This window comes from Lissotriton helveticus, chromosome 2_1 (assembly GCF_964261635.1).
Source record: "Lissotriton helveticus chromosome 2_1, aLisHel1.1, whole genome shotgun sequence".
In the NCBI taxonomy this organism is placed as follows: Eukaryota; Metazoa; Chordata; class Amphibia; order Caudata; family Salamandridae; genus Lissotriton; species Lissotriton helveticus.
Genome location: NC_136059.1, coordinates 606,413,742 through 606,438,039, shown reverse-complemented (window position 1 = coordinate 606,438,039; position 24,298 = coordinate 606,413,742). Strand labels below are relative to the sequence as shown.

At 49.3% G+C, this 24,298-nt stretch overlaps 1 protein-coding gene across 2 annotated transcripts in view; it reads right to left on the bottom strand.

Annotated features, from left to right (window-relative positions):
• MSH3 (mutS homolog 3) overlaps nt 1–24,298 on the bottom strand; it is a 1,953,894-nt gene that overhangs the window by 812,030 nt on the left and 1,117,566 nt on the right. For both annotated transcript variants that reach the window (XM_078675310.1, XM_078675311.1), the window contains exon 14: nt 20,394–20,581. In XM_078675310.1, the coding sequence (XP_078531436.1) occupies nt 20,394–20,581 (188 nt within the window). The remainder of the gene's footprint in view (nt 1–20,393; nt 20,582–24,298) is intronic.

Sequence of the window (24,298 nt, the reverse complement as noted above, 5' to 3'; positions counted from 1 at the left end):
AGACCCAAGTTGAATGGAGCAAGGTCATTAGGGTGGTGGTGGAGCTCAGTCAAGCGGGCTCCAGCCCTAGATCAGCGAGAAGTGATCGGGAGGATGGTCGGACGGAGAGCTCCCCAATACTGAGTGCTGCGGAGGATTCAGAAACAGAGTTGCCTGTTGTGATGCCTCACACTGCAGATGAGTTGGGCTGACTTAGTTGATCCAGAGTTCAGGGACTGCGATGGTTAGTGAAGTTTATCCTTTTTGAGAACTGTATGCACAAGACTATGGAGGGGGGGCTACGGTAGCTACTGTTGCGGACACTGGAGCTGAGGGGCTGGGGGGACCAATGGTTATCGTTTGGGGGGGTCCAGGCGGAGGGGGTTCCGAGGCGGGGCGCCAGCCACAACACCCATATACACATTTCTGTTGCAGAGTTTGAATGGGAAGAGGTCCACTTCTGCCTGTCCTGGAGAAGAGGAGTTGGGTAGTTCACTTGTTTTGGGAGTGTTCACTGGGGAACAGGTGTGTCTGTAGAAAACGTTTTGATAGGTCTAGCTCAATGCTTTTCCCATGGGATCTAACATAGATTATAAGTGTATCTCCTGGAATGTCCGTGAGAAGCACTCCATGACACAGAGGCATAAGGTGCATTCATTTCTGGTGCAAATTGCATTAATACAGTAGACCCATATCTCTGTGAAAGAGGGGGCTGCTTTGAAGCGCCGCAGGTGAGGACAATTGTTTTCACACAAGCTATTCAGCTTTTGCTAGGGGAGTGTTGGTGTGGGTGAGAGCTGGGGTCCCCTTCGAGTGCACCAAGGAATTAATAGATCCAGAAAAAAGGTATGCAGTGATGTTGGGTAAACTAGATGGGAGGGATGTCATGATCTGGAGCATATATGCCCCGAATGTAGATCAAGGTTCATTCTCTGCGGACCTCTCAAGGTCATTGGCACAGGCACTGATAGGATCGGTGCTCTTGGGAGGGGAGTACAATAGTGTTGAAGATGTGGGCCATGACCAATCCCATCCCCAGCTTCATGACTCCCCTGCCAACATAGGTGCGAGGGCACGCAGAAACTGGCAACAACACTGGGGATTGGTGGACTCCTGGAGGGCACAACACCCGGGGAACAGGACTACTATTTCTTCTGCCCCATGCATGAACTCCATGTCCGATTGGAGGCTGTTATGTGCACTCCAGATGTCCATGGGCAGATACAGAACAGTGAGTATTTGGCCTGTACGATTTCGGATCACAATCCTTTGCTGGTTTGTCTTAGCTGGTCCAGGGTTGGCAAGAGCATTCCCAATTGGTGTCTTAGGCCAGAACATTTGGAGGTTCAGGTGTAGCAGGCCAAGACCCGCACAGTCATTGAACAATACTTTACGGAGAACGAAGGAACGGCCTTGTCACGCATGACGGAGTGGGAAGCACTTGAAGTGGTGCTCAGGGGTAGGTGCATCTCTGCAGCAGTAAGGGTGAGGAGAACTCTTTTACAGGATACACTACAAGCGGAACAAAGGCTTCAAAATATAGAACGTGCCAGATCAGAGAATGCAGACGTACAGAGGGACCTATTGGAGGCCAGAGAGGGGGTGGCGGGACACATAGAAAGGTTGTGCTGTTTGATTATAAGAACTATATGGCAAGTACGCATTCCGAGAGGGTCAAGCCTGGGGCTCTACTAGCTTGGCTGGCCAATCCGGCTAAGAGGGGATCTATTATCCTAGAAATGAGGGGGGCCCGGGGGAAGGGGGGTGGGGGGGGGGCACCACCAGCAGGATATCAACCAGCACTTCTGAGATTATTAGACTATCCTTTATAGGAGTAAAGCTTCCCCCACTCTTTTGGGACTCAACTACTTCTTGGTGAGTGTTGAATTGCCCACACTAGATGAGGAAGAGGCGGAGACCTACAGCTGAACAAGGTCAAAAGCGCTGTTAAGACCATGGCCATGAAAAAGACGCCGGGTACAGATGGGTTTCCCACAGAGTATTATGCTACATACATAGACCTGCTTGGACCCCAGCTAGTAGCTTTATATAATCAGGCTAAACAGGAGAGGAAACTCCAGGGGACTGCTGGGGAGGCCCTGATCGTTCCATTATTAAAACCAGGGAAACAGGCATGACACAGGACGGCATATCAACCACTGTTGATGCTCAATCTTGACTATAAAATCCTGAGTAGGATACTGCACACTCAACTATTGCCACATATGACGAGTCTCATCCACTGGGACCAGGCTGGCTTCATACTGACACGCAATATGGCAATAAACGTGCAACGATTTCTGCGAGTGCTGGGGCAGGCTTATATTGTAAGGAAGAGGCTCCTATCCTGACAATCAATATCGAAAAGGCTTTCAATAGTCTTGAATGGCAGTATTTATTTCGAGTGATGCATGACTTTGGGTTAGGGCAGGAGTTTGGAGCATAGACTGCCCCGTTGAACAGAGACTCCACTGCTCGGGTTTGGATGGCAAAGCTAATATCGGGCAGATATGAGGTGGAGAGGGGGACGAGACAGGGGTGCCCGCTTTCACCCCTGTTGTTTGCGATGGCTATAGAGCCACTGGCTGCTAAAGCCAGAACTGGAAATTGGTATTGAGGGCTCAACGGGGGGGGACCAACCATATAGCCTTGAATGCAGACGATCTGATTCTGTTTCTCAACAATACAGAAGCAGACCTTGAGGGAGCCATGGACTTGTTGTTGGCCCTAGAGAGGGTAGTAGGCCTTAAAGTGAACTGGAACAAGTCATGGGTGGGAGAAACCACAGACGGTGGAGGGGAATGAATGAGACGAGAGATGTATCCCCTATCTCAGGGTCCAAAATTTACCACAACAGGGCAGATCTCTTGGAGGGGAATGTGGAAAAGGTTATACGGGCGACAAAAGCCAGTTTTGATTTCTGGAAAACCCATCCCTTGTCATTAGAGGGTAGGGCCTCCCTACTAAAGATGGTGACTCTCCCAATGCTTTTGTGTGTTCGGGGTGTTGCCGGTGTGGATTCCAGCAGAGAAGTTTCAACAGCTCCGGACGATGGTGACGGAGTTCCTGTGGGGAGCTGGAAGGACCCGTGTGGCTTTAAAGACCTTGATGTGGCCCAAAATGGAAGGGGGCCTGGCGGTACTGGATTGTGAGTAATATTACATTGCAGCCCAACTGCAATGGTTGACGCAATTGGTGGCTAGCAAGCTCCAAGGAACAGTGCAGCGGGGGATGGGTGTCCAGCACCTGACCTTCTATCTAGAATAGTGCTGCGGCTACCTGTGCCAGAAAGGGATACGTCGGTAGAACTGCGGGTGCTCATAAGTGTTGGGACCGCAGCTTGCAGAGGGCTAAAATGAGGCGTCCCTATGCACAGGAGATGCCTCTAAAGAATTGCATGGTGGAGGAGCCAAGATGGCGATCGGAACGGTCGCATAAACGCCGCGCTCCGTGATCCCTTCCTCCCCGCCACCTATCCTGTCTTCAATCCTGTACGGGGCGTTTCGAATTTGGTTACCAAGGATGAGCCTTCACTTACCGTCTGTTTCCGGGGCTCCGGCGTGCAGTGGTCTCTGCGTTCTGCCCTGACGCCGGGGCCTCGATTGCAGTGTCTGCCCGGAGGTGTTCGGAGTGCCGGCGGTCCGGAACCGGTGGAGAGACCCGATGGTGGGTGCCTGAGAGCCGCGGGCCGGAGACACTGGAGCGGACCCACCCCCGATAGTGGGCCACCCCACATGCCCAATTTCCTGCCGGACCGGAGAGAGAAGCCGCGTTGTCCGGCACCCCTCGGGTGAGACGCCCACTCCTGTTGATTGTCCCGCCTGGGATCCGGTGCGGGGCTCCCCGAGAGTTGTGGGGAGCTCGCCCATTCTTCTGGTGACTCTCCTTTCTCCGCCGAGCGCCGTCCGCCGCGGATCGGCGGTGTGTCCTGTGGCCTCTGGCACTCATGGTGGACTTGGAGGCGGACGAGACAAGGGCGGCGGGCGCTGTGCTCAAGATGGCGGATGGCCCCTCTGAGTATCCTCCTCCTGGAGACAGGGCAGTTGCTGCATTTGCTCTCCCCGGCCCTCGTTTGCTTTGGGCGGCCCCTGCACGGAGTGCTGTCTTGCTTGCCCTGGGTGCTCTACGGATCGACCTGTCCTTGCAATGCCGGGACTTGGAGTTGCGGATCGCCGCCATGGTTGCTCCGCCATTTTGTGACGCTGTGTCGTCTCCCCGAGTTGATTTTCTTGAGTCTCCTCCAGCTGCGGTGCGGGGCTCTCCAGATGGGTGTTCGCTTCTATGGGACCAAGTGGACTTGACGCCGATGCTGCAGTGTTTCCTACATCCTGATTTCTTTGCTTCGTGCTGGACGGCCCGGATTCTGTGCTTGACCACGTGGATATTTTGTGTACTTTTGCATTCTGACTGCTGCCGAGTTCTCCTGGTTGCTTCTTGGTGGCCGGGACGATGTTCCGCGAAGATTCCACTTGCTTTCCCTGACTGGTATGAGCCCACTATATCGCACTGTCTCTTGGCCATGCCGGGGTCCGGCGGTTCTGTTCTTCATAGAAGTGGACAGGGGTGATTGTGTCCGGGTGCCTGCGGGACTTTCGTTTTGTTGCTGGCATCTCCGGCCCTCATTATTTGGACAGTTTTTGTCTCCATCCTCTGTGTAGGCTTTTCTCAGTATATGCCTTGACCTCGATTATTGTTCTTTTGTTGCTGGTGGGGAGGTGTTCTGCACTTCGGTCGCCGGCTCCTCTCCTCATTCTTTCCTTTTTTCTCATCTTCTCTCTTTTTCTCCTTTTCTTTCTCCGTTATTTCTCCTTTTCTCTTTTCTTCTATCTTTCGGGTGATTCTGGGGCGACAGGCACGCTGTTTAGTGGGGTAGGCCATAGCCATTACAGTGATGTAGGGTGGGGGGGGTGTTTGTTATTTTAGCTTGTTTTGTTCTATGGTCCCTTTTTGTTTCCTTTCTAGGGGGTGGGCTATGTCCCTTTTTCTTTCTCCTTCGTTTCGCATGTGTCTGCACTTTCTCCTTTTTCGGGGCGGGTGGGCTGTCTATGTGGCGTCCTATTCAATTGTTTGCTGTGATTTATCCTTGATTTTTGACCCCTTTGATGGGCATAGGATGTCTTTGGGCTTTGCCCTACTATGGTTACCTGATTGCGTGGGGGGCTATATCCCTCCCGTCCCCCCCCTCCTTTTTCTGTCTATGTTGCATGACGCACTGGTAGATATGGCTGCTGCCTCCTCTATAAATCATAAAATGGAACCTTTCTTATCCTGGCGCCTACTGTGTAGCGACTTTATTCACGTCTATACTGTATTCAGTTTGCCATGCACATTGATGTCGCTCCTTTTTGGCTCTCCTGCTTTTGCGGCCGGCCCTTGTGGTTGTAGGCCTGCGCTTGTACTGATACGCATATTTCAATAAAGGTTTAAAAAAAAAAAAAAAAAAGAATTGCATGGTGCTACCGCACAGGGCAGATTGGAGGTAGCAGTGCTCACTATGGGGCAGTTATATGAAGATGGAATGCTACTACAGTTTGATGTGTTTAGTGAGAATAATGGTATACCTGGGGCGACTACTTGCTTCATGCCGCCCTAGCTGCCGCAATCTGTAAACACTGGGGGAGCGGCCTGACTGAACCTCTTTTAAATGAAGGATGTCAATATGTGGTGTCAGCAGCGGGGACCTTTTGGCGGTTACCTGTTTATATCAGAGACTGAGCAGGGCAACACCCCTGCTGCTTCAGGGGCTGCAACAGAAGTGGGAGAAGGATTTAGGTGAGTCCATAGAGGAAAAAGCATGGGGATAACTCACGGAGAGGGTCAGTAAGGTCACCAGGAATGCTAGGTTCCAGCTGGTAAATGTTTATGTCTTCCATAGGGCATACCTTACCGCAGGGCGTCAAGTATTTTCATATGGTAAAGGCGGCCTGTCTCAGATGCGGAGAAATAGGAGCAGAGTTCCTTCATATGTTCTGGGATTGTCCAGTGATAGGACATTTCTGGAGGAAGGTGAAGGAGCTTAAAGCCTAAATTACTGAAAAGGAAGTGCACCTGAACCCACTTTATTGTTTACTCCACAGATTCCCAAACACTTCCAAGAATAAGGTTACTAGTAAATTTCAGGACCTGATATTGATGGTTACCTGCGCACAGTACTCCATGACATGCCTGGGCACTGCACTGCTTGTCAATGTGAGGTGTGAGGTTTTTATTTGCTAATGCATCTCTTAAGGGACTATAGACTGCATATGGCTGTTTAACAGCAGTGGCGAGAGGCCTGTATATCGTCAGGAGATCTAAATCAGCTCACACGCCCATGTGAATGTCTATACTGTATTGGTATATGTCTCATAAATGCCTAATAAAGTTTGTATTAAAAAAATGTCAAAAGTCTGCTTGCTGCCAGATTCCAGGAGCCAATAGTATTATCATCATCAAAAATGGTTGAAAAGTATAACCAGTTTCCTGACTCTAATCTTGTAGGAAAGCATCTGCTGCAGTCGCCTGCAAGTCCAGTCTCCAAATCATATGTCTCTGGATTTGTCTCAACTGTTTGTGATGTTCTTGATCAGCAATGCATCAAATTTGCATCTAGAGAGACAATTGACTACGTTGTTCGAAGTCCCTGGAAGATATCCTGCTGACACCGATATCAGGTTCTTGATTGGACCATCTTCTTACTGCAGCTAAGATCCCACACTTGCACTCCATCCCAGCCTGTTGGCATCTGATTCTATGGCCCAGTATAAATTCTATGGCTTGACCCAAAGATAACTTTCACTTTCCAAACCTCCATGTGGTTTAGCTACCAGTGAATCTCTTCCTTGGCATCATCTTCCCATAAAGGGACCGATTCTGAATATGTCAGCCTTTGTCTGAGCTGGTGTGCTTTCAGCCAGTGGAGTACTCTACAGTTGAACAGTCAAAGAACAATAGCCTGATTGGAGGAAAAGAGGAGCCCCATTAAACATCAGTCGCAGCTATGTCCTGAGTCGGGGTAAAATCCTGTGATGTTCCTGCCTGATTTCTGCTATCTTCCTTGACAGAAAGGCTGAGCGTTGTCTTCTTTGAGTCTATAACAAAGCAGAGAAGCATCATAACCTGTGATGGTACCATTAATGATTTTGCTCCCTTAATGACGAAAGCCAGGTCTCCATCAATGACAATGCCACTTGAAAATGTTTTGACACACGAGACGGCTATACATTCATCAAAAGAATATCATCCAAGTAGAGGATGTATCATACTCCTCTGCATCTGAGGTGTCCATCACAAGCCTAAGCACTTTTGTAAAGCCAAAAGGCACCAATGAGATGCTAAGCGGGAGTGTTTGAACTTTGTATGCCTTAGATTTCCATGCATCCATTAGGTCAGGCGAAGCATAAAGTCCCCTTGTCTGACAATGACCGTAAATAGGAGAAACAGGACATTGGCGAAACAACAGCCATTCATTGAACTCCTTGAGGTTTTTAACTGACTGTTGACATACATCCTTCTTTTTCACTAAATAGAGACTGCTCATGAACCCCCTGGGGCGTAGGAAGGTGTTGGAAATGGCTTCCTTTGCCTGCAGATCTGTTATTTCTTGATCTATAATGGCCTTTTTCCCTTCCAGAGAAGCTAATTGATCAGGGGTGACGGAATAGCCCTCTGCATTCTAAATTAAGACTGTCATTGTGCTCGTAATCAAGTCACTTCTACTACCATTAATGGGTACCTTATCAATGTATTGTTAATGCCTAAAAAACAACATGGAAATATACAATTTTAATGACACCTACAAATCTGATTTACTTTTTTCCGCATAGACTTAGGCGAGGGATTCTGTGGGCCCTGACATTATTGTTGTCATCCTGGACAATTATTTTATGTATCGATGCAATTGCATTAATAAATTAGGAGGAGGGAATACAATTATCTATAAATTCCTTCCATCTTCCACCACATTGGAGAATATCGTCCCTCACTCAGAATGGAATAGTCTTTATTATTAAAATGAATGCCCAAAACACCTTTTCCAGTGTTCTCATATATCCATCTCCTGGTCCACGAACACACTTCTGCAATTATATTGGGCCTTTCTTGTCAGCGCTCTTCTGTAAAATAGCTAATTTTACTGCCCTTGGGGATTTTCATTTTCACCTGAATGACTTAACTCAACGGTTCTTCACCTTTTGACTTCTGTGGACCCCGAACTGAATCATTGCTGTATTTCAGGGACCCCCACTGAGTGATTATTGGAAGCCGGGGACCACTGACCTAAACAATTGTTATGATTTGATCCGCAGAACAAAACTCATACAGATGCTCAAATATTGAGATATTTGTTTTTATGTACAAATCAAATTTAAAAAAACATGTTTTCATATTTTCTGTTTTGATTCTGTATTTGATATACTTAATTAATTGTAATATTATTTAATTTTGTAAAACAAGCGCGGACCCCGTTCAACAGGTTTCATGGACCCCCAAGAGTTCTCCGAACACAACATAAGCCTCACTGACTTAACTAGTAATGACACTAGGCTTATTGACGACTTCTCAGTATTTGGTTTTGAACAACTGATTAAAGACGCTACCCACACTGGGGGCCATATTATAGATGTCACATTTTCCAATCATGAGTTTGTAAAAGTACGCACATCTCTCCCGTTAATATGGTTAGACCTAGCTGCGATCCCTTGTATTTCAACATTCCTGCTACTGCCTGCTCTACCCAACTCTAGCCTTTCTCATACAGCACAACCCTAGGCCGAAATCCATAAGAATTTAAGAAGTGCCTTAACTCAACATGCCCGGACTACTTCTGATGATACAACTAAATTGTCCACAAAGTTCACATTCTGGTTCACAACTGCTCTAGACACTATAACTCTGAAGAGAATGGTCAAACATACATCTTAACCCTTCTGTCCCATCGTACTCGGAAGACCTCTGTACAGATAAACTAAAGTGGAAAAAATAGAACGCATTTGGAGACAATCTTATGATGAAGCAGTCAAAGGACACTACATAGCTGCCATATGCACCTAAAAACAGCTAAAGTCTTTATACATCACTGATTGCCAGCTCTTAATATCCAACTAAGGATCTCTGTAATTGGTGAAACAATTGAGAAAAAATGCAGGTGGGAATAGCTTCAGTCTTCTTATCCAAACACTGTGTGATAATCTAGTTACTTTCTTTCAAGAAAAGATTGAAAATATATATTTCGAGATCACTCATTGACTGATCTCCCTCTCCCTTTGAAGACTATTTCAGTCAACTTATCAGGAACACCCTCAGATAAACGTTCTTAACTTTCAGCAACTTAGGCCTTGAAACTTTTACTTTCCATAATATCAAGATCTCCTTTTGACCCACGCACTACCCAAATGATAAAATAACTTGCAATTAAAGTGGTACTCATTCTTACTAATATGCAACATGTCACTGGAAAGGAAGCTCATTTCTACAGAATGTAAAACAGCTATATTTACATCTATGCTATAAAACACACCAGAAGATCCATCCCAGATCACAAACTATAGATCACTCTCCTTACTATCACTTTCCTCCAAAATTCTGGAGAAAGCAGTGAATCTTCAGCTATCTTTTTATACAGACGGTAACAACCTATTATCAGGATTTTGACTGATGCACAGAACATAAACAGACCTGTTGGCAGTAACAGGCAATCTCAGACGTATTTTTGTTTCAAATCTTTTTTATTTTCCATCAAAGAACACACTCCACAGGGTCATGATATACACAGCGATAAGCCTACAACCCTATCAAGGGCCGGCCGCGTGATTAGATAGTACAGATGGCAACGTATACAAGGGGAAAGTTAGATCATACACAGCGTTGCGCCTACAACCCCTGAGGGGCCGGCCGCGTTCATATTGCAAAATGTGGTGTCAGTTAGGCCTGTGGAATGGCAAGGCCCAGAAGGCTTGCCTGTGGGACAAACGGGCAACAGGCCCAGGTTCAACAGTCAACTCGGTAGGGCCAAGGGCCCAGAAAGTGGCAGATACAGAAGAGAAGAGAGCAGGTGAAGAGAAAGGAGCGAGAGAGAGGTGGAAGGGCAGGAAAGCGCAAGGAAGATCGGCGTGTGCAGGGGAAGGAGGGCCTAGAGTCTAGCCCGGTGTCAGCAGCATTGGGGCGTGTGGCAAGGGGGCAGTTATAGAAGCAATCTGCTCGGGTCAGGGGGGAGAATAGCGTCTTCAAACAGATGCAGCGTCCTAAGTTTGGTGGGCACCTGGCGCGCACGTTTAACCGCGCAGAGGGGTTGCCAGACAGCTTTGAAGCGGGTACCACGTGCCTGCAGCCGGACTGTGAAAAGCTCCATTGTGACAACATGCCACAGGCGCACAAACCAGGCCGCGATTGGAGGAGCTTCAGGATTTTTCCAGTGTAGGGCTATAAGCTGTTTGGCCGCTCCCAGCATTTGGAACGTCAAGATCCAATCGCTCCTGGTTAGGGCCTTCAGGGTAGCAGGCTTGACACCCAGCAAGACTGTACTCGTGTTCTCAGGCAAAGGAAACCCCAAAACCCCCTTGATGTGGCTCAGGACCTCCTTCCAGAATAGAGTCAGCGATGGGCATGTCCACCAGATATGAATGAGATCCCCCGTCACAGAACGGCACCGCCAACACAGGGGAGAGGATGCAGGAAACACCTTATGTAAACGCTGGGGAGTATAATACCATTGGGTCATAAGCTTATAGGCGGTTTCCCGCTGCGGTATGCTACGGTACACTTTGGGGATATCCTGCCATAGCCTACGCCATTGCGCGGGAGTAATGTCCGTGTCCGACAGTGCCTGCCATCAGCCCTGATAGGGATGAGAGGTTGGCGTTTGCGGGTGCTGGAGGATCTGGTAGATCCAGGATATTAACCCCTTCGATTCAACAGGGTCGCAAGCCAACCGTTCAAAAGGAGTGAAGACGCGCGTGGCCGCCCGGTACATTGAGTCTTCAGTCACCCAATGTCGCAACTGGGTATATTGTAGCTGCGCTGCTAGTGGTATACGAAATTCTTCTCTACATTGAGCGAAGGATTTAAGCTTACCCTCTTCAAACAGGTCGGTGACCGTCACCCTGCGTCCACTTGGCAAAGGATTGTGAGTGGTGCGCCGGTGGAAAAGACGGGTTCCCCTCTATTGGGGTGTGCGGTGAAGGAAAGGTTGGGAGGCCTCTGCGCACAGCTACCTTTTCCCAAATGTCGAGCACCGTCTTTGTGGGCCCGCTATATAAGCGCTCTTAGTGCGCGCCGCCCGCTGATGCCAGACATGGTCCCAGATGGTTCGCCCCGTCACAACCCGGTCCATGTGGAGCCATGCCTTTTCACTCTCTGTCACTCCCCACTCCACCACAAAGCGAAGATGTGAGGCCCAATAGTAATCCACTAGATCGGGGCACGCTAGTCCCCCCCTGTCTCTCTGTGTCATTAGAAGCTTCTGGGGTAATCGGGGTCTTTTCCCGCCCCAGATAAAGGTTGTGAGGGCACGCTGTAGGTCCCTTATACAGCAAAGCGGGATAGGGGTGGGGAGGCACTGGAATAAATATAACATTTTAGGGAGAATTGACATTTTGATGGTATTGAGTCTGCCCAGCCACGTAAGCTCTAGGGGTCTCCACTTCCGCAGGTCCTCAAGAACCGATCGCCGACATTCCCGCCAATTGACTTGCATCCACATGTCCAGGGAAGGGGTTATCTGGAGACCGAGGTAACAAATGCCTTGGGTGGCCCACTGGTATGGCGCTAGCTGTTCAAGGTGTGGGATCTCCACCTCTGGGATGGTTAGATTGAGGGCCCAAGACTTGCTATGATTGATCTTAAGGCCTGAGACCCGCTCGAAGAGGCTCAACGCTGCATGGAGTGCCGGTAGGGACTCTCGAGGGCGAGTCAGGGTAAGGAGCAGATCATCAGCAAACAACGCCACCTTGTTCTCGCGGCCTCCCATGGGGTTGCCATGTATATCGGCCGCTTGACGGATCATTTCTGCCAGTGGCTCTACCACAAGGGCAAACAATAAGGGTGAGAGGGGACACCCCTGTCTGGTGCCTCTGTGGATGTTGAACGGTGCAGAGAGCTGTCCATTGATCCGAATCCGAGCCGGTGGGGTAATATATGGCGCCATGACCCGAGTGATCATGCACTGACCCAGCCCAAGCTTACCGAGGACCGTCCGCAGGAAGGTCCAGTCCACCCGGTCGAACGCCTTCTCCGCGTCTAGAGATAGAAGGCAAGCTTGAATTCCCCAGTGGTGCGCTTTCCCTACTAGGTGCGCTACTCTGCGCACGTTGTCCGCCCCCTGCCGGTTGCTGATGAAGCCGACCTGATCCGGGTCCATGAGGCCCGGCATGTGGGGGTCCAGACGCCTCGCTAAGAGCTTGGTATAGATTTTAAAGTCGGCGTTCAGCAAGGCAATAGGGCGGTACGAGGGACACTTTGCAGGGTCCTTCCCTGGTTTCAGGATCAGAGCTATCTCCGCCATTCCCATGTCACGGGACGGTCCCTCTGTGTCGGTGAATGAGTTGAACAGCCTGAGGAGATGAGGCCAGAGCTGCGGCTGGAACATACGATAAAAGGATAGAGGTAGGCCGTCCGGCCCTGGGGTCTTCCCGAGGGGGAGATCCCTCATGGATGCCGCTATCTCTTCCTGGGTGATGGGGCCTTCCAGAGTCTTTGCATGGTGGGGGTGAAGCGGCGTCCCCGTGTAGTTGTCCAGGACAGCTGCCACCACTTCCGGGGACGGTGGTTCCTCCCCATACAGTGCGGAGTAGTAGGCGCGGAATGCCTCACATTTGTCTTTCTCCGAGGTGACTCTCGTCCCATCAGAGAGCAGGACATTGGCGGCTCGCGCCCTCAGGCGTCTTGCCAATAACCTGCCCACGTTGTCTCCACCCTCGAAGTATTTCTGCTTCAAGGCCAGCAGGGAGGTTTCCGCCTTGTTGGTGCGTTTAAGCCGGAGCTGTCCCCTAAGGTTGGCTAGCCACCGCCGAGACGCCAGGGAGGTGCCCCCGTGATCACACCGCTCCTCCAGCTTTATGTCCCGTGCCAGCCTATCCTCTAGGGCCCTGGCCGCGTGCGTCCGTGAAACCGAGAGGGCGGTGATGTGTCCCCGGATCGTCGCATTGAAGGCATCCCATACTACAGGGAAGGGCGTCTCTGGCAGGTCGTTACTAGCAAAGTAGGAGTCGATGGCCGTTTTAATGCTATCCACAGCGGTCGCGTCTTGGGGGATATCCGGGCGACAGGCGCCACCGCACCTCACGAGCAGGGCAGATGGCCGGGTCCTGCAGGAGCAGTTCAACATGCGCATGATCCGACAGCTAGATAGCGGAGATTGAGGTTCCCAACACGTCACGCAGCAGAGCATGGGAGACAAAGAAGTAATCAATACGGGAATACGAACGGTGTGCATGAGAGTAGAACGAAAAACACAGAATAACATGACAGCCAAAAGGGCTGCACTTCTCTGACCCACTTACAGGGCATCCTACACCCAAGGGTTTAGATACTCTCAGGGATGTCACTCTCTTAGGGACAGTCTGGGGTGGAACCGCAGTAGCCTCACAGCTCTATCCACAGGGAGCTCCCTCCACCCCCACCCTTCCAACCAGGAGCCAGGGCATAGGGCGACGTGTGCTGCAGAGTACCACCCTTCGGAGTGAGTGGAGCCCGCCGGGGGACCGGGCAATCTGTTTCACGGGTAAGAACCAGTCTTCTGATCATGGTGTCAAGGGGCGCAAGACAGATTCCTCACGGTCGTCCTCCAGGGATTTAATGTGCGCAATGATGTCCTGCTTGGCCTGGGAGGCCGACCGCTCGTCTAGCGGGGGCGTGCGACGATGGCGCTGAACAGTGGTCCAAGTCGGCTTGGCTGGTATCCGTTCCTGTCGCCGTGGGCGGGTTGGGCTTGTCGGCGGCGACATTGGCACCTGTAGGAGCTGCGCCGCCTCCGTGAAGGTCCGTATCACTCTTCTTTTGCCCTCCCACTGGAATATGAGGGCGAAGGGGTGACCCCACTGGTACGGAATGTCCAAAGAGCGCAAATTCTCTGTCACTGGCTTGAAGGCACGTCGACGCTTCAGAGTGTTGGGCACTAGCTCTTGAAATATCTTTATCTTTTGACCCTGATATCGGAGGTCCTGTTTGTCACGGGCTGCTCTCCAGATGGCTTCCTTCTCAGTAAAGAAATGGACCCATGTCAGTATGTCGGGGAGGAGGCCCAGCCGCCCCGGGGGTCCAGAGACTCGATGCGCCCGATCCAAAGTCGGCGGCGAGGCATTTTCATCGCCCCATACTTCATGGAGGAGCTGCGCTACATACGTTAGGATATCCTTCCCCTCTTCTCCGATGGGAACTCCCGGATGCGCAGATTGGTCCGGCGGCTCCTGTTCTCAAAATCCTCCTGTTTGACTTGTAGCTCAATATTCTGCTCCTCCAGAACCGCTAGGCGCTGCCACAGCTGCTCCTGGTCCTCCGTGCGAGCATCCATCGTTTTTTCCAGCCCATCCTCCAGGTCACCTAAGTCCGTGACTTCCCTCCGAAGTTCCGTCACAAAGGTGTGCACCTCGGTTCTGAGGGAGCCGATCTCCGTCTTAAGCTCTGCCATGAAGGTGGCCATAAACGCCTGAGTGACTGGCAACGAGTTCCCTGGCGCCTGGGAGGAGCCCTCAGAGGCCATTGACGTCCCCGCCTTGCCCCACATAGCCACGACAGAAGTGTCCTTGGAGGCCGCAGCTGGGTCCGCCTTGCCCCCTCTTGAGCGCGTCATCACCAGCCCCGAAGTGGTTCGGAGGCAGCCGGAGAGTGCAGCCACTGTATGCCCAGCACAAGGGTATTAAGGGGCCTCACCAATGTGGTGCTGTGTGTCAGATGTGGGCTGAAGCTTCAGTCCCAGAACAGTATGCAAGGTGTTAGGCCCCAGCTCCCCGCCAGTCCACTCACTGGTACCCAGGAAGGGGGACCCTCCCTCTAGACCGCCCCCCCAGAAGACTTTAACAGGTATGACACAACTGTCGGAGGTGATGACGCTACCCCCCAAGGACACCAACCGCGGATGGAGAGGAGTGAAGGTTGCGAAGTGGGGCGCGGGGGAGATACCCAACCCACCTCAACAAACAAACCTGGGGCTTAGGGGCCCATATGGGTTCAGTCACCGCAGTAGGTACAGCAGGCCGCCCAGCCACACCACCCCAAGTTAGCCCTCGCTGCTGCCCAAGGAAAAGAGTCCATACAAATAGTCCCCACCAAAGCGCCAACGCAAGACGGGGGGGTATACCCCCTCTCCACTGTCCTTCCGGAGGTCTTCCTCAGCAGTAGTGTCCCTGCACCCCCGTTTATGGCCCCCGTATCGCAGTCTCGAGGTTCATCCAGCCCCCAGGCAGAGAGGGCAAGAGCCGCGAGGCCAGGCCCACCGGGGCAGGGTGCTCAGAGGCGTCAGGTCGGGCACCAGATGGAGTCGAGGGCCGTCGGCGCCTCCATACCGGACACCCCCGTGTCAGCGCCCAATAGCAGGTCAGGGCCCGCAGTAAGAACAGAGGCGACCAAATGGAGGGGAGTGCCAACCCACGGCAGGGAAGCTGGCAAAATGATGGGGAGGAGCACGCACCCCCACTCCCCTCTCAATTGGGCCGACCACCTCCAGGCCCCAGCACCTCCAGCAGAGCAGGGGGCGAGGGGGGGGCTTAGTCCAGCTTTGGTACCCGCTGTCCACGCGCTCCCCCAACCGGCAGGTCACAGGTCGTCCCCAGGGCCCCAGCTGCTTCCACCCCGCTCACCTCCGGGTCTTCTCAGCAGGCCCCCAGGCCCAAGCAGGCCGCAATCCGCTCCGCGGCAGGCAGATCCCAAAATGGCGGCTCCGGCCTCCACTCCGGCCGTCACTTACCGCCGGGCTCCCAGGGGGGCTCCACAAGACAGGAGACAGCCGCACTTCAGGTCCTCCGGCAGGGGCCCACCCACGCGGGGCCCGCAAATACCACCGGGACGTGGCAGTCTCCCCGTACCTCTGCCACAGCAGCGGGGCCCCTCCAGGAGTCAGGGCCGCCCATGGCAGAAGGCCTCAGTCGGGGGTCCGGCGTAGAGCCCCCGACGCCCCTTCACCGCCTGTCAGCGCGTGGGGGGCGGGAGGGGCGGAGGCCTCTCTCCCAGTTGCAGCTCCCGATGCCCGGCCGCGTCACCAGGCTCCCGCCGTCACTCAGGAGCCGGGGGCTACACCTCAGCTGTGGGGCTCCAGTCGCCCCCGAAGCATTCCCCGCCGGAGTGTCTCTGCAGCCGCTGACACAGGTAGGGCTATGCAAGTAGTCGGGGCCCAGGGGCCGTAAGGCTCAGGCAGGACGTAGCTCCGGAGCCGCCAGACCACACTCAAGATGGCGGCTCCCGCCTCTGGGCCGCAGCGCTTCCCCCGTCAGACTCTCGCCGGGGACACCACTAGGCCGGAGTTCTCCACAACTCCAGTTCCGCAGTCCTCCACAGATGCCTCTCACCCCAGGGTGGGGGGTGGGAGGGGGGGGGGGGGCAATATTAGCGCCCCAGCTCCGCTTTACAGGCCCAAACGGTGGTGGAGGACCGGAGCTCCCGCAAGGGTCGTCCTACGGCATCTCCAGTCAGGCCACGCCCTCAGATGTATTTTTGACCAAGGCAGATCAGCCGCTCTAGTGCTCCTAGACTTTTCTGGGGCGTTTGATTCAGTCTTCCAATCAAGAGCTCCAGGTAGGCTGGTGAATTCTGGAATTTGTAAGAAGACGGATGGCTAGCCACTGTTTTGATGTCACTCATGCCCGCCCACTGGAACAAGTATTCAGACAAACTGATTAATAGGGACACTATACAATACAATTAGCTTATGATCAGGTTCAGTGTTTGAATCACAAACAAGGGTTGCTGTTTTTGTAACTTTTGAATAAAACAACATCCACATGTACAGATGTCAGAGATTACACTCTATAGTATTCAATCATTGCCACATCTGTGTACATATGGGATTGCAATGTAAACCTCACACTTCTCTGTGCCATTTGTATAAGTAGGACACAGCAACAATGGTGCATCTTGGAAGAAAGGGAGGGTGAATTTAATCTTCCAACAAAGCTATGGGGAGGAGAGGGAGAACCCCAGGCAGAAGGGAAATGGATAGAGTCCTTTACACTCCTCTATAAGATCATAAAACCAGCTTGGCTGAGGCGCAACCAACTATTTACATCACATCGGGCGTACTATTCCCCTAAAAGGCTTTCCAAGTTTCAACCGGGGAAGTGCTGCAGTAAATGTTCTTTGCTAGCCGCCTCAGATCTGCATTTGTTCTGGGAATGCCCGAATGTTACCATCTTTTGGCAAGAAGTCAAGATATCACTTGAGTCAATCCTTAAAATCTCCATCCCTTTTTCTTGGTCGCTAGTAATATTTGGACTGAGTGATAACATCAAAGGATTAGAAAGAGAGTTCCTATACTACGCCATACTACTAGCAAGAAGACAAATCTGCAAAAACTGGGTCAACATCAACCCACCAACCCATGCAGAGTGGTTGTCCTCGCTTTATATGACGTCAAAAGTAGATTTGGCCAGAACATGCAGCCCCCGTACAGTGAGATTTTGGAATTTACTAATTGAGTGGAGTCGGAACAGTTAGGACCCCGGTTTTTTTTTGTTGTTGTTGTTTTTTTTGGTTGTTTTTCCCCCGGGTCCGATGATTAAGCCTGAGTCTCCATGTCCAATGGGAGGCACCCCAAGCCATAGTAATATTGGACTATCAGCCCATATTGGGCTTGTATTGGAGGTAGCTTGTGTGGGGTTCTATTTCTCAGCTTTGACACCAGACCAGCCTCTCAGGAAAATTTGACGGTATCTTAGAGGCACAGAGGCTATTGGGTCATGCGGTTGGAATGCCCCTGGATCGATTAAGTGGCTAATGAGGACAAAAACAATTTTTTTTTTTTAAAACAATGGTGCAAACAGTTTCCCTGGGGCACCAGATAGCAAATTAGGTAACCAGATGCCAAAATGAAGGCACAAAAATAATTGAAAAAGAAAAGACCACGATACTGTATCAAATAACTTCCCACGTGATAGGTAGGTAGGTTTCTTAGAATAACCAAAAGTGATCAGCATTCACTCAGTTCTATATTCTTAAGGTGGTGTTCAAATTTCTATGGGATAGAGAATTGTTCTAGCACCCTTTTGTCGCTTAATGCTATATGTTTTGCTCATGCTGAGCAGCAACTGTTATGTTACGTCAAAGAATTTTATAAAGCGCTCATATTTCATATTTGGTGTCTTAGTGCTGACTACTATAAAGCTCGATTAACAAACCCTTAATTATTAAAAAGCCATGTCTTTAGCTCCTTTCTAAAAGATGGCTCTGATATGAGGAGTAAAACTGTTCCAGAGCTTGGTTGTTTCCGTAATAAAGCTTCTTCCTCCCAGTTCAACTTACGGAATCTGGGGACGACCTATTTCTTCACTCCAAGGGAGCGTAGAAGTCGGCTGGGTTTATACTACTTTAAGCTGTGCTTCAGGAACTCTGGGCCAATGTTACGCAAAACCTTGTGGGCGGTGCAAAGGGCCTTGAAGTTAATGCGACTTCTCACTGGAAGACAGTGTAACCTGTAAATTTCCTGGGAAAGAGATTGGAATTTAGGGATTCCTAGGAGAAGCCTAGCTGTTGCATTTTGCATTGTCTGAAGCTTATTAAGATGCTTTTCCTGCACATTCAAGCATAGACCATTACAGTAGTCCAATTTTGATAGGACCAAGGCCATGATCACTTTTTTTCTTGTTGGCTGGGATAAACGGGAGAATTTTGTTAATCATCTTAAGTGAGTAGTAGGAGAAGGAGACAAGGCATTTAAGACAATAGCGTTTACCTGGCTACCAAATTTCAGTTTATTATCCATTTGGATTCATAGGTTCTTTGCGTTAGATACAGGGATGGGCAGGGTACCTAGTTTATGTGGCCACCAGGAAGGGGCCCAAGCTGGAGAGAGGTTACCAAACAATTCCACCCTGTTTTACCTGAATTGAGCTTCCGGCAATGTTCCCTCATCCATGAACCGACTGCAAACATGCAATTATGGAAACAGGAGGAGACGTTGTCATTGTTGAAAAACTGAAATGACTATCTGGATTCATAGTGTTCACGGGCAACTTTTTGTAGTCTTCCTGACAGAAAGGAACTCAGTAAGGCCAAGGCCTTACGCTTGACTCCTAGCCTGCCCAGTCGGCCAACTAACAGCCCATGATTGACAGTATCAAAGCTGCCAACAGATTGAGAAAAATAAGAGCAGCGGTGCCTCCTCAGTCCAGCGCAGCCCTTATCTCCTCAGTGGCCTTGATCAGGTCCGTTTCTGTACTGTGTCTGCGTCTAAAACAGAATTGAGTGGAGTCCCATAGACAATTGTCTGAGATGAACTGAATGAGTTGCATATTCATTTCTTTCTCCACTATCTTTGCAGGGAGTGAAATTGGACCTAAGTTGCTTGGGTTGGCAGGGTTCAAGTTAGATCTCTTTAAGAGGGGGGGATGAACGCTCTTTTTCAATGAGAAGGGAAAACTCCTGAGATTAACATGGAGTCTGAAATAGTATATAGAATATGTCCAATCACATCAGATGCTAGCTTTAGAGTAGCGGGGGCAGATGTATAAGGGGGAGCCAGATGTAGCACTGATGACCCTTTTTACTACCTTATCAGGGGAAACAGCGAGGAACTCTGTGAAGTGTGTGTGAACAGCGTTAGCCTGATTGGTGTGGGCCAAAGCATCTGACATCTTTGAATTCTCAAACCTTAAATAAATGTGGTTAACCCCGTCTCTGAGGGTGTGTGCCAATGAATCACAAAGGGATTGGCTATGGCTCTCTTTATTACCACTTGGGAGGGTAGTATGTTTGGTCATTACCTTGAAAAGCTCCGTAGTGGAGTCTTTTGCTGACTCTATTTGTTGAGTAAAGTATTTACTCTTTTCATTAATCAAAAAGCTTTTCTATTTGGTCAGCGCAAGTTTGTAGGAATGTTTTTCATAGTTATCATATTCGTAGCACCAGCGACTTTCCTGTCTCCTAAACTTTTGTTTTTCTAGCCTAAGTGCCGAAGTAAACCACCCCTCTTTGACACGTAATAAACTTCAATATGTTTGTGAGGTTAACTTGCTGCGTAAGGCTTATACAATTAGGTTCCTAGACAATATGAACCTGGAGCACTGCCAAAGCCAAGTTCTTTGAAGATGATGGTTATCGCCTAAACAGTAAATCTATGAATCTTATTGTGTTATTGTTGATATCTACAAAGTGTACCTTATTGTCTAATAATTTTTATCTATCATCACAATATGATAGTATATCTTTTATAACATGAAACGATTACATGAGCTGTGTACCACTGACATTTTTTAAAGGTTATTGTTTCGCATGGTATTAGAAATCATACTTACTTGGCAGCTTCCTCATTTAGTGTCTGTAAAAAGTGTTGCACTGGACTGAGCATCTGTGGAATCTCCAGAAGTATTTTTCGCATCAAGAGACATTTCACTTGAGACTGTATGGCAGGAACAAGGGCTTGAAATTCTGTCTCTAGCTGGCACAGTGTGAAGACAATCAGGTAGAATTCCTGGGTAGAGCACTGGGATAGAAAATGGCTGGTGTCATGTCCTTGCATTTTAAGGCGGTTTCATTTCTTTATAGAAGCACTGTGTGAAGAAGGGCTAGTGCATTCTTAGCATTTATTCACATCAAAATTGCTAACGATTCATAAATTTTTGGACATAGGACATAAAATCAGCTTATACCCGTGGCATACAATTTTTAACCATTACAGTGGACAAAAGACAAACAGAGAGCAGAGCTAAGTAGGGAATTTGGTAATCTAGGTGACACTGGTGTCCCCAGAGAGGGCCAGAAAAAACTGGCCTGCACTTTGCTAAATACACATATTTGTTCAACTAACTTTCACTTCAAATCAGGTTATTAGCTTAAGAATTTTAAATCTGATGTTGCATGTATGTGTAAATTGTTTATAGATTCATGTAAAGACAGATTTAATAAATATTAGGCATATATATATATATATATATATATATATACGCTGACGCTCCCACAGCGCACCGCACAAGCCAGCACTCCCCAGGAGAAGAACAGACACCAAATCTGGTAATGATGCAGCAGAGTTTTTTTATTTATTTCGTTTCAGTGTGCCAAGGGTGCCGCGATCCAACGCGTTTCGCGATCCTGTCACCTTGCTCACCATATATATATATTCACTGAAACAACTAAAGGTTTCAGGGGCGTTACAGTTAGCTGGACATTTCACGCGTACAAAACCATTGAAATTCCCCTGTTATAGTTAGTTCAGCTAACTATAACTCGCGCGCCCGCAATGTACTGCTGATGACGTCACATATTACATCACTCATGACATGGTCAGTGACATCACTCATGACATCACTCATGACATCTCAAATTACATCACTGATGACATCATCCAGTGAATGTGTGTTTTTCTGAAAAATAAATATATTTATAAATACATCTCAAGGTCGATGGAAGAATAAATGGGTATATAAGTGTCTAAATGGATGATTTTGTTTTGTAAAATTGATTGTGTAACTGACTGATTAAGTGTATTTTAGTGAATACATGGGTTAGTGAGTAATGTTTAAATATGTAAATATCTGTATCAGTCTCTCACTTTGTGTATACGTGGCCGCATGGGTTGGTGAGTAGCTACATGAGTGTCTATATGGGTTATTAGTTGTTTTTTTGAGTAGCAGTATGAGTGTCTGAGTGTATGGTTCGGTAGGGGGTATTACTTAGTGCATAGATGCATGAATAAGTAACTCACTGTGGGCCCGATGTAGGTAATCTCGATTTACCTACTCTTAAATACCGAATCATACCGATTTGGTATTTAAGAGTAGGTAAATGGGATGTAGGTAATTTTACTTTTGAAATTACCAAATCAGAATGATTTGGTAATTACCGAATCGGTATTTACCGATTCGGTAATTGCCATTGATTTCTATGGGCCTTGAGACCCATAGGAATCAATGCCAATTACCGAATCGGTAAATACCGATTCGGTAAAATTACCGAATTTGAAAGGGGGACAGGGTGTCACTTTGACACCCTGTTGCACCCCTCAATTGTGCATGGTGCACATGTTGCTGACATACATGCCCTTAGGGCATGTATGCATGCAACATGGCACATTTTTTAAAGCAAAAAAAAACTTTTTGAAGGGTTTTCATTATTTACCACCAACTTCTAGTTGGTGGTAAATAACGAATTCTTAAACCCTTGTAGCACTGATTACAGTGCTACATGTTAAATTACAGAATCGGTAATTTTACAAATTCGGTATTTTACCGAATCGGAAAAATTACAGATTCTGTAAAATTACCGATTCTGTAATTTAACATGCCCCTACATCTCAATATCCAAATACCGGTGGAAACTTGGCTCTTACCAGCCATATAGGGCCGCTGAGAATGGGATTAAGAATGTCATGAGACGTAAATGGAGACAATATTCTCAAGAGAACTTCATATGCGCCATCCAGAAAGCGCAACCACCGCTTGCCACGAACAGTGATCAGGCCAATAATGAATTTAATCAGCTTGTGACTGTCACCCTGGATGAGATAGTTCCCATGAGTAAGGGTAAAACCAGAGAAGGTAGACAACTCACTGCCCCGTGGTTTACTCCGGAACTCCAGCAAATCTAGTCTAATTGTAAAAAACTTGAAAGGAGCTGGAGAAGGAACCCGAGCGAACTGGGTAAAAACAATTATAGCTTAGCACACAGAAGCTATCAGTACGCGGTGCGTAGAGTTAAAGCCAAATATTTCCAGACACGCATTGAGGCCGCCGAGAGCTCCTCACGCGAACTGTTCAAAATATACAAGGAAATATCATTAGTCTCCAGCTCTAACACCCCCCTAAGGGCTACCGTGGAGGGGTGCAATAGAGTCGCTAACTTCTTCTCCAACAAAGTCAAAACCATTTATGCCTCTTTCAGCCGACAACCAGGAAAGGGCACAGACTTTAGAGCAGGCGGTTCGCCGATGGCGCCTGACTCTTCGTTGCAAACTTTCGAGGTACCTGCCGCTGACAGGCTAATAAAGATCTGTCGCAGCGTGAAGTCCGGTTCCCCCAACGACCCGGCACCGGCCTGGGTCATCTCAGAGGGTCTTGTAGCCCTGGAACCATATATCAGACATGTCTTACAGACCTCCTTTTCCACTCAACGAGTCCCGGGGGAGTGGAAAAAGGCCATAGTACTGCCAATAAGGAAAAAACCGAATGTAAGCATCGAGGTGCTGGAAAACCTCCGACCTATTTCCTTATTGCCATATGTGGCGAAAGTTGCTGAGAAGGTGGTCAACGCTCAGCTCATTGAGCACCTGGAGAGAGGGAACCTACTTCATCCCTCACAATCAGGATTTAGGGCAGGCTACTCAACTGAGACAGCCCTCCTACGTGCTACTGAGACTTTAAGAGCAGGGGCGGATGCAGGACATACAATGGCCCTGATCATGCTCGACCTCAGCGCGGCTTTTGACACCGTAGCGCATTCCATCCTGCTACGGTGTCTGAATGAAGCTGGGGTCGCTGGTCCCGCGCTGTACTGGTTACAATCGTTTCTCACAGAAAGATGTTTCCAGGTACAGCAAGGGACATGTCGTTCGGTAGAGATGCCACTAGACCAGGGAGTGCCCCAGGGCTCAGCCCTGAGCCCTACTCTTTTTAATCTTTACATGGCCTCCCTGGCGAAGGTGGTACAATCATTCGGGGTGGAATTGGTATCATATGCCGACGACACCCAGTTGTTGATTTCTCTATCGCAGAACACCACCAACACCCCCACCAACTTTAAGTCCTGTATGCAGGCGCTAGCTGAGTGGATGGACTCTCACTGCCTAAAACTCAATGGCTCTAAGACAGAGGTGCTGGTAGTGGGGGGAAAAAGCAAAAGCTGGTCAGCCGAGTGGTGGCCTTCGTGTCTTGGCCCTACTCCTGTACCGTGTGAAGAGGCTAAGAATCTAGGAGTTTGGATCAACCCCTCCCTCTCCTGTGATGGCCACATAAGGCGTCTTGTGGGCAAATGTTTTGGAGTATTGAAGACCCTAAACAAAACCTTAGACCTCCTACCCATAGCGGCCAGAAGGACACTGACGCAGGCATTGGTGACCTCTCGGATGGACTATGGAAACATCTTGTTCCTAAGGTCCAACGAGGGCTGCCTTGGTCGCCTGCAAGTTATCCAGAATTCCGCCGCTAGACTGGTGCTAAGAAGACCCAGGAGAGCAAATTCGCAGAAGGCTCTGGATGCGCTTCACTGG